The 18902-nt window shown below is 43.1% G+C and overlaps 1 protein-coding gene across 1 annotated transcript in view; it reads left to right on the forward strand.

Moving 5' to 3' along the window:
* The window catches only part of LOC126334599 (odorant receptor Or2-like), a 119426-nt gene that overhangs the window by 39611 nt on the left and 60913 nt on the right, over positions 1-18902 (forward strand). Inside the window, exon 5 of the mRNA XM_049996992.1 lies at positions 17633-17737. Within this exon, the coding sequence (XP_049852949.1) occupies positions 17633-17737 (105 nt within the window). The remainder of the gene's footprint in view (positions 1-17632; positions 17738-18902) is intronic.

Genomic DNA, 18902 nt, shown 5'->3' on the forward strand with positions numbered 1-18902 from the left:
AAACTTGAGAAATAACAGGCTAGAATTAATACAATTAATGTTAACTGACAGTGATTAACGTGGACCACAAACAACATAATACTCCTAATATCAGTCCACGGCCACAACAAAATGTTAACTTTGCGTCCAGAGTAATATACTGCCTTCCCTCCAGAGGAATATACTGCATTAATATTCAATCTATCTACAAACGCGTCTATGTAACCCAGTAGTCAGTACTGTATAAAAAACTTGTATGTTTGTGGTTCTTCTTTTTAATAACGACAATAATCGTTGCTATTGTGCAGAGTTGGGACATCATACGAGGATCATATCCCCATCATGGTTTATATTCTTGATGAGAAAAAAAATGGCTCTGAGCACTATGGCACTTAACTTCTGTGGTTATCAGTCCCCTAGAACTTAGAACTACTTAAACCTAACTAACCTAAGGACATCACACACATCCATGCCCGAGGCAGGATTCGAACCTGCGACCGTAGCGGTCGCGCAGTTCCAGACTGTAGCGCCGAGAACCGCTCGGCCACCCCGGCCGGCTTGATGAGAAAGGCTGCAGCCGTCATTAAGAAAGTGCACACATTTTTGCAACCAATAACAACGCCAAACCTAGGTACATACAACAAAAAATGTTTTGCATCATCCCAGTTCCCAGAACTCCTTGAAGATAAACGTTGACTGAGGATGATGTGTGACAGACACAGGCCCTTTGACTGTTCAGAGATGTCACTAAACCCGCCCAAAGATGTAAACAGCCATGCAAGAGCAGTGTCTATTAGACGAAGGGGGTCCGACAGCCGATCAGTTCCACTCATTCCACCAGGAAGGAGGTACACTGCTCGTGTTGTCTGTAGCTCAACCATGCCTAGCCGGTGAACACCGCGGTTCGATCGGGTTCGCATTGTTACTTAGTGTCAGGAAAGGCTCTCAACTAGGGAAGTCTCGAGGCGTCTCGGAGTAAACCAAAGCGATGTTGTTCGGACATGGAGGAGCTATAGAGAGACAGGAACTGTATATGACATGCCTCGCTCAGGCACTACTGAAGTGGATAGGCTCAAAAATGGTTCAAATGGCTCTGAGCACTATGGGACTTACCATCTGTGGTTATCAGTCCCCTAGAACTTAGAACTACTTAAACCTAACTAGCCTAAGGACATCACACACGCCGGCCGCGGTGGTCTCGCGGTTCTAGGTGCGCAGTCCGGAACCGTGCGACTGCTACGGTCGCAGGTTCGAATCCTGCCTCGGGCATGGATGTGTGTGATGTTCCTAGGTTAGTTAGGTTTAAGTCGTTCTAAGTTATAGGGGACTAATGACCACAGCAGTTGAGTCCCATAGTACTCAGAGCCATTTGAACCATTTTTTGACATCACACACATCCATGCCCGAGGCAGGATTCGAACGTGCGACCGTAGCGGTCGCGTAGTTCAAGACTGTAGCGCCTAGAACCGCTCGGCCACCCCGCAGCATCCGCGTGGTTCCGGACTGAAGCGCCTATAACCGCTCGGCCACAGTGGCCGGCCTGTATGCAGTCGACAGTTCATGCAGTACAGCTTTTGACGAAGGTTGTTGTGGAACAGATTAGTCGCCATTCCGTGTGTTAGCTATGTAGCTAAGTCGGTACCTCTGAAAAGTAAAAAAATGTCAATTTTTCTCAAAATGGCGGCTATTTGGAAAAAAGTAAGAAAAAGCGACTTGTCTGGGCATTCAAACATACATAAAAAAAATCTATACTTTCAAAACTGTTTAATCTTTATAGGTTCCGATCATAGCCAGTGCAGTTATCAACAAAAATAGTTAAGCGACGTCTGCGCCTTCTGCAAAATTCGAACGCCATGTTGCCAAGTTGAACGCTCTTTACATTCACTGTCTGTGCGAGTCCCATGAAGCTGTGATTGAAAATAATTGTACCCAAATTGTTTGCAATTTCGACTAATCTTTTACCGGAATAAAGCTGGAAAGCCATTCTGAAATTCTCAGAGAAGGCAGATGCTAACTTCTGGGTAAGCGGGCCGTGATATTGCAAAATAATAAATTACACTTCTTTTTTTGGTGATGTGATACGTTTGTGTTTTCGAAGAATTTGTGCAACTGGTTTATCCCTAAAACCGATAGCTACTGTCCACTGTTTGAGGCTACTAAATTCTTGCTGTAACTCTGCATCTTACAACGGTAATTTTCTTCTGGAATATAAAATTTTTTAAATATTACATTAACAGCTACATTTTTGTTTGTAGGCAATGGTGTGTGAATTGACAATGTAATCCGAAACTAGTTACCACAAATAAAAAATCTTGAACGGAACTGTGACAGAAACTGAAGAAAAAATAAAATGTTCTAAGCCAAGTAACATGTCCTTAATCCTACATTATGTTGGAACATCACAAGTATCCATATTATTAGACTGCTATTTTCTTCACACCATCAGCAAGCAACAACAGTGGCTTATTTTAACCGGAAATGAAGATATATTTTTAACTTATAAATATGTGGCTGTCATATATACGATATTTTATCGGCTGTTACATTACAGCTGTTTTCTGTATTCTCATTAAAATTACAATACTTTAACTTAATTATTTATCAATCAGAAGCTTATCTTTTTTTACAATATCCATTAATGGGATATCTAGATACGTTTCTGCACTGAAGTTTAACGCAATGTGTTCCTTTGTAAGGGAAGTTCCAACAAATGTAATTTTGTTAAATAAGGAGAAAATACTGAACCCATTACAGTGAATGCTAAGTATCTTACGTAAAAGACATTTAAGATAACACATTCCTCAAGAAAGTTTTTCTATAAATAAGGCAATAACTAATATTTTAGAACATTCGTTGGGAGGATGAAAGAATCTGCCAACCGCTGCGTAGCACAATTTCATTAGAACCCTTGACTGACATTTCGACAATTACAAAATTATATTCTTCGGAAGGAGATTGTAACACACAGAAATTACACTTTGGTTACAAAAGGTTCAAGTAAATCAGAAAATGCAGGATAAACTACTAAAATCCAAGAGTTCACACTTGCTTCTTACGTACTGCGTTGAAAAGGTAGATTAAAAAAAAAAGTTTGGTCCCTGTAAAGTAAATGTTCTCCTCATAACCAATAAAATACCAAGTCATGGTCATCAGATTAAACAGTATGACCTTCACGCATAAAACTTGCCAACTGACAAATGTACTAGGCTCTTAACCCTACGTTAAGAAACCCTTGCAAAATTTACGATTTCCCTAGGATATAAAATTGGATTTCTTGGACTTAATTTGGTACATAACATACAATTGGAGATTTAATAATGGGACTTAAGTAATGCATAGTCTATAAATTATGACTTCGTTTGAATAAAATGTGGAGCAGTAAACTTTATGATGGTTTAATAGCAGTGTAACGTTTTCCTTCCTTCTAGCGCTAAGTTAACTTCCGTATAGAGGGCACTGCGTGTGCGCTATGCGCAAAAAAGCATGTTGACAGGCTTACATAAAATGAACTGACAAAACAAAATTACTTCCCCTCCCTGCAAAAGCAGGATAGGTGGCGATATGTAATAGATCTAACGATAGTGTAGGTATACAGCTACGGTGCAGGTACAAATGTTTCGGAGCGTGCCATCCAGCGCTCATTTTCGAGCATGGGGTTCCTCAGCGGACGACACCAATGTCGACCCAACGACACAGTCAATTTCGACCGCAGTGGGCACGGATTCACAGAGATATGCCAGTGCGTCAATGGAAACGAATGTTCAGGCCGTGTGAATCATTTTCCTTGCTACACCAGGCCGTGTCCACATACTCAATAATTTGGCGAAATATGCTCCGCGTCACTGATGCAGGTTCGTGAGGGTAGTATTATACTACGGACCATGTTCATCTACGCTTCCACGGAACCTGCGACAGTAATAGAAGGCACCAGGCTAGCTGTGGACTATGTGAACATTATTGCGGACCTCATGCTTTGATGTCTTTCCTGACGGCGATAGAATCTTCCAACACGAGAACAGAATCATGTTGGAATGGTTTGAGGAGCATGACAGTAAATCGACTTTGATGTATTGGTCAAGATACTCACGTATCTGATCCAAATGAAACACACCTGAACCTTATCAGCCACCAGTTTCGCATCCACAAACCGATGACCTGTAATATACAGGAACTGCGTGACCTGTTCGTAGTAGTAACAGAATCATGGGTGCTGTTTCGTATTGTCTGATAAAGAACAGAAACAATTTCATTTGTTCTAACTCATATCTCTGGCGGTTCTTTTTTCTCAGTCGGGTTAACAATTCACTTATATGCTCTACACCTGTGGTGGACACTTTGTAGCAAACAACAATGGCGGTAAATTGGAGAAAGACACTAGTATCCATTTTTATGTTATCGTTATGGTGTATCATTTTAGTTCCTGTATGTGACATTCAATTCGGTAGTTAAAACATTAAAATAGATGCGGATACTGTTTTTCATTGTTTGCTAAATAAAAGAAAAAGTCCGTTTGTTCTAAATCTTGAACATGGCTATAAACAGCAACTGTAAAGCGATAGTCTTGGAGAGGATGAAAGACTCAGCCAACGAGTTGCGTGACGATGATGATAAGGTCCGACACTCCGAGGAGCGTTAGGGGACGATGCGTGAGACCCGCACCGCCGACCAGGCAAGGTCCTAGTGGAGGTTGTTTGCCACTGCCTTCCTTTGACCGTAATGGGGACGATGAAGACAACAGAACAATACCCAGTCATCTCGAAGCAGGAAAAATCCCTGACCCCGCCGGGAATCGAACCCGGGGCCCTGTGCGCGGGAAACGAGAACGCTACTGCAAGACCACGAGTTGCATTAGACGAATATATTAGAACCCTGGACCTAATTTCCAATAAGTATAAAATTATATTTTCCAGAAGAAGATTGTAACACCTAGATATTACACATTGCTTAGAAAACGTCCAAGTAAAAACAAATAGTATGTTGTTGTGGTCTTCAGTCCGGAGACTGGTTTGATGCAGCTCTCCATGCTACTTTATCCTGTGCAAGCTTCTTCATCTTCCAGTACCTACTGCAACCTACATCCTTCTGAATCTGCTGAGTGGTGTATTTCTCTCTTGGTCTCCCTCTACAATTTTTACCTTCCACGCTGCCCTCCAATGCTAAATTGGTGATCCCTTGATGCCTCAGAACATGTCCTACCAACCGATCCCTTCTTCTAGCCAGGTTTTGCTACAAACTCGTCTTCTCCTTAATTCTATTCAATACCTCCTCATTAGTTATGTGGTCTCCCCATCTAATCTTCAACTTCTTCTGTAGCACCACGTTTTGAAAGCTTCTATTCTCTTCTTGTCCGAACAATTTATCGTCCATGTTTCACTTCCATACACGCCTACACTCCATTCAAATATTTCAGAAACGACTTCCTGACATTTATATCTATACTTGACGTTAACAAATTTCCTTCTTCAGAAACGCTTTCCTTGCCATTGCCAGTCTACATTTTATATCCTCTCTACTTCGACCATCATCAGTTATTTTGCTCCCCAAATAGCAAAAGTCCTTTACTACTTTATGTGTCTCACTTTCTAATCTAATTCCATCAGAATCACCTGATTTAAATCGACTACATTCCATTATTCTCGTTTTGCTTTTGTTGATGTTCATCTTATATCCTCCTTTCAAAACACTGTCCACTCCGTTCAACTGCTCTTCCAGGCCCTTTGCTGTCTCTGACAGAATTACAATGTCATCGGCAAACCTCAAAGTTTTTATTTCTTCTCCATGGATTTTAATACCTACTCCGATTTTTTCTTTTGTTTCCTTTACTGCTTGCTCAATATACAGATAGAATAACATCGGGAAGAGGCTACAACCCCGTCTCACTCTCTTCCCAACCACTGATTCCCTTTCATGTCCCTTGACTCTTATAATTGCCATCTGGTTTCTGTACAAATTGTAAATAGCCTTTCGCTCTCTGTATTTTACCCCTGCCACCTTCAGAATTTGAAAGAGAGTATTCCAGTCAACATTGTCAAAAGCTTTCTCTAAGTCTACAAATGCTACAAACGTAGGTTTTGCCTATTTTCTAAGATAAGTCGTAGGGTTGGTATTGCCTCACGTGTTCCAATTTTTCCACGGAATCCAAACTGATCTTCCTCGAGGTCGGCTTCTACCAGTTTTTCCATTCGTCTGTAAAGAATTCGTGTTAGTTTTTTGCAGCCGTGACTTATTAAACTGATAGTTCGGTAATTTTCACATCTGTCAACACCAGCTTTCTTTGGGATTGGAATTATTATATTCTTCTTGAAGTCTGAAGGTGTTTCGCCTGTCTCATACATCTTGCTCACCACATGGTACAGTTCTGTCAGGACTGGCTCTCCCAAGGCCGTCAGTAGTTCTAATGGAATGGTGTCTACTCCCGGTGGCTTGTTTCTACTCAGGTCTTTCAGTGCTCTGTCAAACTCTTCACGTAGTATCGTATCTCCCATTTCATCTTCATCTACATCCTCTTCAATTTCCATAATATTGTCCTCAAGTACATCGCCCTTGTATAGACCCTCTACACACTCCTACCACCTTTCTGCTTTCCCTTCTTTGCTTAGAACTGGGTTTCCATCTGAGCTCTTGATATTCATACAAGTGGCTCTCTTTTCTCCAAAAGTCTCTTTAATTTTCCTGTAGGCAGTATCTATCTTACCCCTAGTAAGATAAACCTCTACATCCTTACATTTGTCCTCTAGTCATCCCTGCTTAGCCATTTTGCTCTTCCTGTTGATCTCATTTTTGTGACTTTTGTATTCCTTTCTGCCTGCTTCATTTACTGCATTTTTATATTTTCTCCTATCATCAATTAAATTCAATATTTCTTCTGTCACTCAAGGATTTCTACTAGCCCTCGTCTTTTTACCTACTTGGTCCTCTGCAGCCTTCACTACTTCATCCCTCAAAACTACCCGTCCTTCTTCTATCGTATTTCTTTCCCCCATTCTTGTCAATTGTTCCCTTATGGTCTCCCTGAAACTCTGTACAACCTCTGGTTTAGTCAGTTTATTCTGGTCCCATCTCCTTAAATTCCCACCTTTTTGCAGTTTCTTCAGTTTTAATCGACAGTTGAGAACCAATAGATCGTGGTCAGAATCCACATCTGCCCCTGGAAATGTCTTACAACTTAAAACCTGGTTCCTAAATCTCTGTCTTACCATTATATAATCTATCTGATACATCTTAGTATCTCCAGGATTCTTCCATGTATACAACCTTCTTTTATGACTCTTGAACCTAGTGTTAGCTATGATTAAATTATGCTCTGTGCAAAATTCTACCAGGCGGATTCGTCTTTCATTTCTTACCCCCAATCCATATTTACCTACTACGGTTCCTTCTCTTCTTTTTCCTACTATCGAATTCCAGTCAACCATGACTATTAAATTTTCGTCTCCCTTCACTACCTGAATAATTTCTGTTATCTCGTCATACATTTCATCATCATCTGCAGAGCTAGTTGGCATATAAACTTGTACTACTGTAGTAGGCATGGGCTTCGTGTCTATCTTGGCCACAATAATGCATTCACTATGCTGTTTGTAGTAGCTTACCCGCAATCCTATTTTTTATTCATTATTAAACGCAGTCCTGTATTACCCCTATTTGATTTTGTATTTATAACCTTGTATTCGGTTGACCAAAACTCTTTTTTCCTCCTGCCACCGAACTTCGCTAATTCCGACGATATCTAACTTTAACATATCCATTTCCCTTTTTAAATTTTCTGACCTACCTGCCCGATTAAGGGATCTGACATTCCACGCTCCGATCCGTAGAACGCCAGTTTTCTTTCTCCTGATAACGACGTCCTCCTGACTAGTCTCCGCCCGGAGATCCGAATGGGGGACTATTTTACCTCAGGAATATTCTACCCAAGAGGACGCTATCATTATTTAACCATACAATAAAGCTGCATGCCCTCGGGAAAAATTAAGGAAATAGTTACCTCTTGCTTTCAGCCGTTTGCAGTATCAACAGAGCAAGGCCGTTTTGGTTAGTGTTACAAGGCCAGATCAGTCAATCATCCAGACTGTTGCCCCTGCAACTACTGAAAAGGCTGTTGCCCCTCTTCAGGAACCAAATGTTTGTCTGGCCTCTCAACAGATACCCCTCCGTTGTGGTTGCACCTACGGTACGGCTATCTGTATCGTTGAGGCACGCAAGCCTCCCCACTAACGGCAAGGTCCATGGTTCATGGGGGGACAAATAGTATGTATGCAGCATAAACAAATAGAATCTACGACTACACACTTACTCGTTGCATACTACTCTGAAAATGAACGTTAGAAAAAAAGTCATGTGTCTCTTATCAAGTAAAAGTACCACAAAAACAATAAATTAACATGTCATGGTTATCGGGTGTAAATAGTACGAACTTCACTGATAAAACTTGCTAAGTGATTAACATACTAGGCTGTTAACCTTAGATTACTAAAGCCTACTGTATAAAACAAGACATTTTGTACTTCATTTGGTATGTAACATACCACTGGAGATCTAACAATGGTAGGTAATTGCACTGCTTGACAACTGATAAGGAACAAATGAGTCTTGCTAAGGAACGACTACCGTTTTCTGCGGAAGAACTGATAATTGCTACGGAACACCCGACTAATGACAGTAAAAGAAAATATAAAGGACGGGACGTGTTAAATGCAGCGTAAGCTTGTGCACGAACATTCTGCATGAAGTCAAATGGCTCTAAGCACTGTGGAACTTAACATCTGAGGGCATCAGTCCCCTAGACTTCTGTTGTCATTAGTCTCCTAGAACTTAGAACTACTTAAACCTAACTAACCGAAGAACATCACACATACCCATGCCCGATGCAGGATTCGAACCTGCGACGTAGCATCCGCGTGGTTCCGGACTGAAGCGCCTATAGCCGCTCGGCCACAGCGGCCGGTCTGTATGCAGTCGACAGTTCATGCAGTACTTCTTTCGACGAAGGTTGTTGTGGAACAGATTAGTCGCCATTCCGTGTGTTACGGCAATGTGTCTGCAAAACATACTTCGAGTGCTTACGATCGTGGACGAGCAGTTGGACGGCTCTAAGCCAGAAAAGTGGCACTATTGCGGCAAAAGTAGTGGGTATGTCTAAAAGTGTCATCTCGCGATTCAAAAAGGCTGTCGGAGGTGACAGTGCTGTGGTCGTAGAGGGATCGGTACGTAGCCCCAATGGCGAAAAGCAGCAGACATCTCTCTCCTGGGCAGATCGCTGCAGTTGCAACCTCTATCAGTACATTTGTCTCTCGCTGAGCCATTTCATAGCGATTAAACAGGCTGGTTTGTATACTCGGAAGCTTGTCACATTCATCCTACTTCAACCACACCATCGTCGAGAAAGAGTTCGTTGGCGTGGGGAACACGATGGCTGGGGTCAGCAAGAGTGGTCGTAGTGATGTCCCCCGACGAAACCGCTTCACTGAGGCAACTGTTTCTGGCCATCAGTTACTGTAGTGAGGGAGGGGAACACGTTACATACCTCAAAACGTTCATGAACATCTGCGGTATGGGTTAGACGTTATGGTTTGGGCAGACACCAAACACCTTGGCCGAAAATCGCTGCACATCTTTGGGCGAGGTATCGTTACAGCATAGCGGTATAGCAGAGAGATTATTCTGAATCACGTTGTTCTGTGTTGGAGGTGTCGTAGATCTCGCCTTTTTGTTTATGGACGACGATGGACGCCCACACAGGACCGCTGTGGTGTCGGACACACTGGGATATAAAGACGCTGAACGTATGGAATGGACTGCGTACTCCCTAGATCATGTCTGGAATGCTCTCGGCTGACGTGTTTCTCAATGAACACCCTCTCCACGAACCATGCAAGAACTGAAAACCGCGTTGAGAGAGGAGTGGGATAATATTCTCCAACGGCTCCTCAACAAACAGTTTGGTAGTTCACATAAATAACAGGTGCGAAACGTTCATTAGTGCCGGAGGAGGACATATTTCTTACTGAGAGTTCGATATCGACCTTTAGGTTAGGAGTCTGACCTGTGTCCAATATAAACGTTATTTATATCTTTCATCCTGCTTTCCCATGTGTTATAATTATACCAAATGGTTCAAATGGCTCTGAGCACTGTGGGACTTAACTTCTGAGATCATCAGTCCCCTAGAACTTAGAACTGCTTAAATCTAACTAAACCAAGGACATAGCGCCTAGAACCACTCGGCCACTCCGGCTGGCTAAATATACCACTATACCTCTATTACGTCTTTACGGTATTTATGCAGTCGTGTGATTATTTCTGTTCAATTTTGTCTCTGTTGCTTAGCAACTGTCTAGCAGTGTAACTAAAGCAAAACCTATAAATTATAAGTTGCTTTGAATAAAAGGTGGGGTAGTAAACTTCACGATGTTTTAGTGGCAATGTAACATTCTCCCCCCTCTGGTGTTCTAGAGTTAAATGCTGGTAACTTTCGTATAGAGGAGGACACTATATGTGTATCGCAGAAGCAATGCGCAATACAACACGTTGACTGGCTTGGGTAAAAAAATTAAAAAAATAGAATCTGCACTTGATTTGGCACTAATAATCCTCGCTAGTAGGTTATGTGTACATGACTGAAAATCATTGTAATCCTACCTTTAACAGTACAATCTAGTAATATTTTACAATTTAGTTGATGATGATAACATTATTTAAAAAACTCTTGACTCAAAATTCATTGTAACACAAAATTCAATAAAAACATAATTTCGCCAGATCAGCTATAGGCACGATGAGTAAATCTTACTTGTCTCGGAACAAATTCTGTTGCTTCAAGTAGATGGAATGTAGTAGCTAAAAAATAAATTCTAAATAGAAACTCTGGCGACGTAAAATAAAACTGTGGCATCTTAAAACAGCTATGCGAATTGAACGTCTTTCATTGTGGTATGGCAATCTTTAATTGCGGTATGGCAACTAGACTGTACTCTGAACATACAGGATGGACAGAAACAGTGAAAGTATTGTAACGGTGTTGTAGGGCAGGATGTGCTGAGAAATAACTCTTAAGAAAAAAATTCAATTCATTGTGTCGTTTCCGAGTTAATTAGCATTGAAGTTAGTCAATCAAACCGTTGCGCACGGAAAACTGAAGCGGCTCTTCGTTTGGTTTTCTAAAACGGAACGACAGAGCGATACAAAAATTGGACATGGGACGATAGTAAGGATCGAATCCGATCCAAAGGCTGAGTAGTCTTGTGTGCTATCATCTACGCGATGAGAACAACCGTCACTGATTGTATATGGTTAGACGGTGCCCAGACAGAAGAGCCCGTAGACGAAACAAGCAACGCAGATTCTCCGCCGCCTCAACGTGACGCGGCAGCCTGCGGACAGCTGATCATGGCCGTAAGCGTCTTAGGCAGTTCACGAAATGTGGCCTGCGTCCGCACACAGCGGGCACACAGCCTATCCATCCTACTATCTTATGAATCAAACAATGAAAACAAACAGAAAATTTTTAATATGTTACTTTCTAGACTCCTGGTGCTTCATCAACGGAGGCTGGTACCTGACTGAGTTGTGGTCAACAGTCACTGGCCGTCCAAAACAAACAAAATGATGACTACTGTGTTACAAAACGTGTGAATGCACACGTTACCGTTGCTAAAGCGCGATACTGCATCTCTCAAACACAAGAGCACGCGATGAATTTAAAAATTAAACTGTGCAAGCACTCAAAAACACGCAGAAGATAAGAATCAAACTATGAAAACAAACACAAAAGTAAAATATGAGCCTTGCTTTTCTCCTGGTGCTTCAACAACGGAGGCTGACGGCGGGCTATCAAGCACTATATGTTGCACTACATGTGCAGGGTACGGCCCTGTTGCCATACCAAAATGAAAGACGTCCAATACGTATGAATATTTTTAAGATATCGTCAGAGTTTTTATCTAGAATCTAAATAATTTTCTATTAGCTACTACATTTCGTCTACTTGAAGCAACAGCCTCTCTTCCTAAACAAGAAGATTTATCCACTGTACTTGTAATCGTGCTGACAAAGTTGTGTTTTTATAGAATTTTCTGTTATAGCGCATTTTAAGACAAGAGTTTTTAAATAATTCTCTTAGTATCATGTAATATGTAAAATACTTCATGTACAAGATTGCAATGTTAAAGGCAGACTTACGCTGTCACGTACTGTTTTTGTTATTTATTGGGCATAAGCTGTTCACCACGATTATTAGCCTCCAATAACGCCATTTTTTTTTGTCAATTCATCTTATGTAATTCTGTAAGCATGCTCTTTTGCGCAATTCTTGGGCAGCACCCACATAGTACCCTCTACACGCAAGTTACCTTAACATAACCCTAGAACATTAAAGGTCGGGAGGGGAGGGGGGGAGATACATTGCTATTAAACCATCGTAAAGTCTACGCATTTTATTGAAAGGAAGTGAAAATTAGTAGGTTATGGATTAAATACCGTTATTAGATCCCCAGTGATATGTTACATACCAAATTAAGTGCAAAGTGTCCTGTTTTATACCTCCTGCAATTCTAAATTTTATGAGGGTGTAGTAATCCAAGGTGAGAGCCTAGCACTTTAGGCAGTTGACAAGTTTTATTAGCGAATTTGACACCGTTCACATCTGATGACCATGACTTGCTATTTTATTGTTATTGGGGTGAACGTTTACTTGACAAGAGTCAAAGGGCTTTATTCTAACGTACCTTTTCAACACAATGTGTAATAAGTAAATGTGGACTTTTGGATTCCAGTAGTTAAATATGCAATTACTGTTTTTGTTTTACTTGAACCTTCTGTAACCAGTATGTTACGATCTCCTTCTGAAGTAATTTCATAATTATTGAAAACTGGGTCAACTCGTTGGTTGATTCTTTCATCGTCTCGAAGTCTGTCGCTTTACAGCTGCTGTTTCCAGACATGTTCAATATATAGAACAAATGCAATTTTTTCTGTTATTTAGCAAAGAACGGAAAATAGCATCCATGAGTTTTTTACTGTTTTAACTAACGAATTGAATGCCATTAACAGGACGTAAAATGATGCACCTATACCGATAACACAAAAATGGATACTAATGTCTTGCTCCAGTTTACCGCTATTGGTGTTTTGCTACAAGGTGTCCAGCGCAGATGTAGAACATATAACATCACTACTACTGCTCCGCTGTGCAGTGAAATTATTCAAAGCGAAAAAAACAAAACCGCTACGAAAAGACAGCATTAAAGCTGTTATTTTGAAATTTTGTTGTCTCTGCTTGTAAAAACATGTACACCTTCTGAAGATGGGTGTGTAAATATCTGACAGCAGTTTCACAAAATAAACAAGGTTGCTGCAGAACTTCCCATTAAAGATACACTAATGACCCAAAACATTGTGACCAAGGACTTAAAGGCATAATAGAGTGCTGGCAAGAGCGCCCGTACCTGGGACCGCCTCCCCACCTCCTCCCCCTTACCCATAGTTCTCAGGGAAAAGAAAAAATATGGCCAGTCAGTGTTTTTCTTTCAAGAAAAGGATTTAAAACTCGATATTACGCACGCTTTCAACAGGATCGGAACTGGCTATTTACAAATCGCTATTCGTCCTCCAAAATATTAAAAATTCTCCATATCCCAGGTCTCACCCCCCTGCCCTACCCCTATAAACCATCGTATGGGCGACCTTGAATACCTGGCATGGATTCCACAAACCTTTGGTATGTTACCGAAACGTGAGTCAGAAGAAATGATATTATTTCCTTCTTTCAACGAACAATGAAAATCAGTATCCATGATTTTGTTACTACTACGCAGCAGATCACGCAATTGCTGTACATTACAGGCCGTTGGTTTGTGGACGCGAAACTGGTGGCTGATACTGTCCAGATGTGTTTCATTCGGATCAGATACGCGAATATCGAGGCCAGTACATCAAAGTCAGTTTACTGTCGTGCTCCTCAAACCATTCCAGCAAGATTCTGTTCTCATGGCACAGACAGTTATCGTGCTGGAAGACACTGTCGCCGTCAGGGAACTGATCAAAGCATGAGGTCCACAACAATGTTCACGCAGTCCACAGTTAGCATGGAGCCTTCGATTACTGCCGCAGTACAGACTGATCTCACGAATCCTCGTCAGTGGTGCGGTGCATGTTTCGAGCAGCTGTTCGTGTACATGGCTGCATATCCGGACACGACCATCGACCTGGTGTAGCAAGAAAAATGATTCACACGGCCAGATCAACCGTTTCCATTGATGCACGGTCTAATATCTGTGAATCCGTGCCCACTGCAATCGAAATTTGCTGAGTCGTTGGGGCCGTTCGGTGCGGAGTCCCACGCTCGGAAAGGAATGCTGGATGACACGCTCCGAAACATTTGTACCTGTGCCACAGCTGTAGAGCTGCCCTATCGTTAGATCTATTACAAATCGCCAGCTATACTGGTTTACAGAGTGCGGGGGCCTACGGCTTCCATATGATCCACAAGTCCAACACTTTCTCCCCTTCACCATTCGTCAACCACTTTACGTACAGCTGTGTCCAAAATTAAAGGAACAAAGTGTTATTTACCCGTCCTGTGTGTAATTCACGATATAATCATACAAACTGTCAACAGATGTCGTTACGAAGTGTTCTACACGGAAGTTGGCATTCCGATCAACGGACAAACACGCCAGGATTGACGTCAGGGCACCTGTCAAGCTGGGTAGTGTTTGCAGGGTAGTCCCACATCCACAATGACTGTGTACACAGTCGCGGACGGTGCAGTATGGCACAGAGAAGTCGCTAACAGGCTCTCTGCTGTGGAGGGCCGTAGGAAGAAGCGAGCAGGTGAGTCCCAATCTGATGTGGTCCGATGGCTTAATGTGAACCGGTTTGTTGTTTCTCGGACGAAGCGATAGTTTATTGAGACCGAAACTGTATCCCGGAGAATAGGACAGCGCCCACCACGTCATCAAAAAGAGCGGACCGTTATTTGCCTGTAAGGTACCGCCTTCTACTGCACTGCAGTTGGTATCTGACCTCGCAGCATCCCCTGAACGCGTTGTACCGAGGCAAACGGTGTACAGACGGCTTCAGCAGAGTGGCCTTTGTTGTTGTTGTCTGTTTACCTCTGGCGTGTCTTCACAGAAGACAATGTCTAGATAGGAGCTGTCAACAAGCCACCTGGACGGTCGAACTTTGAGCCAATGTTCTTTTCACAGATGAGTCCCGATTTGGTCTGGAGATTGATTCTAGACGGAGTCGCATCTGGAGGGCACGTGGAACACGATTTGAGGACCCAAACATTGTGGAAAGAGACCGATATCGAGCAGGACCCCTAATGGTCTAGGCAGTATTATGTTGACCACTCGAACACCTCATCATGAAATTATACAGGAGAATCAGGAAGATTTAACTGCTCACAGATATCATGAGGGAATCTTGGGATTTCATACGCTGTTGTTACGATGTGCTGTCAGCCTAGAATTTGTTTTGAGGGATGATAATGCTCGACCTCATAGAACACGGGAGGCTGTTTTTTTTTTTTTTTTTTTTTTTTTTTTCAGAAGATATTGCACGCATGGCGTGGCCTGCTCGCTCTCCCGATTTGAGTCCCATACATCATATCTGGGATGCGCAAGGGAAACGGGCTTCATCATCCACCAACCACTCTCCAAGACTTGTGAGCAGCTCTGCAGGAAAAACGGGCGTTATTGCCTCAACATGACATTGATGACATCATTCACAGCATGTCCCGTCGTTACCATGCCTGTATTGTCCCCAGAATGTGTGTGTAAATCCGTTAAGTTGAAAAGAAAGAAAGAAAGAAAAAAACGAAGAACATTTTTTTCTATCGTCATGCATGTTGCAGTTGACTACGTTCTGTACTTTTTACACTCTTTCCACTTTACTATCACCTGTTTACACTGTTTTGTGGCAAAATAAAGGCAACTTTGCAAAATTTCCGCTTGTTGCTTCAATTTTGGACACCAGTGTAGATGCTCACCGAGGGCGCACGCGGCAGGCGAGCAGCTTCGTCGTTTCCGAGTTGCTAGTTTCCAGGTACGGGCCATTACAAACTGCACTTTGTGAAAGTCGCTTATGTCATTCTATGTCGCTGTTTGCGGCCCGTATCGTCCCTACCACGAATCCCCATTCACCTCTGCTCCGATAACGTACTTGCATTATTGCGTCATGAGCCCGCAACGCCACGAAGCGGTGCGCATGTGGTCATACATTGAGGTGACGAGAAGCCATGGGACAGCGATATGCGCACACACAGGTGGCCGTAGTATCGCGTACACAAGGTATAAAAGGGCAGCGCATTGGCGGAGCTGTGATTTGTACTCTGGTGATTCATATGAAAACGTTTCCGACATAATTATAGCCGCACAACGGGAATTAAAAGACTTTGAACGCGGAATGGTAGTTGGAGCTAAACTCATGGGAATTCAGTATTCCTTGATCTACAGTGAATACCAGATTTCAGGCATTATCTTTCACCACGGAAAACGCAGTGGCCGACAGCCTTCACGGCGGTGTTTGCGTAGAGCAGTCAGTGCTAACAGACAAGCAAACGGGCACGAAATAAAAGCAGAAATGAAAGTGCGGCGTACGAAGAACGTATCCGTTAGGACAGTGCAGCGAAATTTGGCGTTAATGAGCTGTGGCAGCAGGCGACCGACGCGAATGCCTTTGCTAACAGCGCGACATTGTCTGCAGCGCCTCTCTGCGGCTCGTTACCTTGTGAGATGAGTCCGGATTTCATTTGGTAAGGGCTGTTGGAAGGGATCGGACTCACTGACTCGTGGGCACAAGCTGTCGAAAAGGCACTGTGCAAGCTGGTGGTGGCTTGATAATGGTGTGGCCTGAGATTACATGGAATGGACTGGTGCTCTGGTCAAACTGAACTGATCATTGACTGGGAATGGTTATGCTCGAATTCCTGAAGACCATTTGCAGCCTTTCATGGATATTTATGTTACCAAACAAAGATGGAAATTTTTATGGGTGACTCGATTGGTACACCATTCTGGACATTGAGAGGTAATTATTTGGCTACCCAGATAGCCCGACATAAATCTCACCGAACTTTCATGGGGCATAATCTACAGGATATTTCGTGCATAAAATCCTGCACCAGTAAGATCTTCGTAATCGTGGGCGGCTATAGAGGCAGCATGGCTCAGTATTTCAGCAGGGAACTTCCAGCAATTTGTTGAGATCATGCCACGTAGAGCTACTGCACTACACAGGGCAAAAGGAGGTCCGACACAAAATTAGGAGGTATGCCATGAGTTTCGTCACGTTACTGTAATGTTGTGGCTGATCAATGTTTACCGCGTGGGATTAGCAGAGCGGTCTAAAGCGCTGCAGTCATGGACTGTGCGGCTGGTCCCGGCGGAGGTTCGAGTCCTCCCTCGGGCATCGGTGTGTGTGTGTGTGTGTGTGTGTGTGTGTGTGTGTGTGTGTGTGTTTGTCCTTAGGATAATTTAGGTTAAGTAGTGTGTAAGCTTAGGGACTGATGACCTTAGCAGTTAAGTCCCATAAGATTTCACACACGTTTGAACATTTGATCAATGCTTATTTTCGTATACGGCCACCAGCAGCCAGCAGATGCTATTGGTGCCAGTAAGCCTCGTCTCACGCAGAACGCGCTGTGCCGCAGATCCCCGTGGGCAGCCCGCTGCTGGCGCGGGTCGTCATCTACATGCTGACCGGCGCCTCGGAGCTGCTCATCTACTGCAAGTACTGCGATGACGTCATCTCAGAGGTGCGTGCAGCGCTGCAGGGTGCTCTGTCAGCTTCTTCTCAATCGTAAATAGCTCTGTGTTCTGTTTCCCTGAACTAATAGCGGTAATGACTTTCCTAACTCCTTCTGAAAAGCGCAAACAATGCGAGAATTAGACGATATGGCACACATACCAAAACACAATCTTTCAGTTTCCTTTGATATCGCACGCAGTACGACAGAGTGTTAGAACTTTATAATATATCAGTTGCCCACAATATTACTGCACTTTGGTATTAGAGCGCTGCAGTCGGGTTACCGTGAGTTAGCGCTTAGTCGGGACTGATAGTATAAGCACAGCTGACCTGGAAGCGTTGACAGTGCGACGGGCTTTCCTTACTCACCACTGCAATTGTTTACTGTAACGTCAACGCGTGTTCCCGATAACGACCACGTGAATTAATATCGTGGTTGAGTAAGAGAGGAACATAAATGTTTTGCCCACAATGGATGTATGAATCATCGTCCCTGCACCATTAAAATTAGTGTAAGAAACCGTAACCAGTCATTTCTAGTGTAATTTGTGTAGGATATAAAGAAGATCTTAAATGTTACCAGCTAGTTTACTCGTCGTTCGGGTGATAGGTAGAGGCAAAACTCAGATTTCTAAACGAACTTCTGTACCACATTGCGGCGGGGTGGGTTCGACTCTCACTAACCTTTAAGCGATGTCCACATTCCACATACTTGGACAGGTTTCAGGCTGTCTGCCCCTTCTCTCTGCGATGATAGATGTTGCTTTAGCCCACAAAACCAGAGCTGACGAAAATTCGACTAAATGCCTACCGTGCAAAGGCCCCATGACTCTAGTCCGTGGACAGTAGCTGAAAGTTACTTTAACTATAGGCATGCGGTCTAACGCAGTGCTTTCCGGGCGGGAAAGCGCGCCGATCCCCGGCAGGAATCCGCCCGGCGTATTGTAAAGGCTCGAGTTCCGGCGTGCCGGCCAGCCTGTGGATGGTTTTTAAGGCGGTTTTCCATCTGCCTCGGCGAATGCGGGCTGGTTTCCTTTATTCCGTCTGAGTTACACTACGTCGTTGATTGCTAGGCAAACACGTTCCCCACATACTCTACCATGCCAACATCCGGGGGTTACACTCGTCAGGTATGTGACGGACGTTCCACGGGGGGTCCACTGGGGGCCGAA

Source organism: Schistocerca gregaria, chromosome 2 (genome assembly GCF_023897955.1).
Source record: "Schistocerca gregaria isolate iqSchGreg1 chromosome 2, iqSchGreg1.2, whole genome shotgun sequence".
NCBI lineage: Eukaryota > Metazoa > Arthropoda > Insecta > Orthoptera > Acrididae > Schistocerca > Schistocerca gregaria.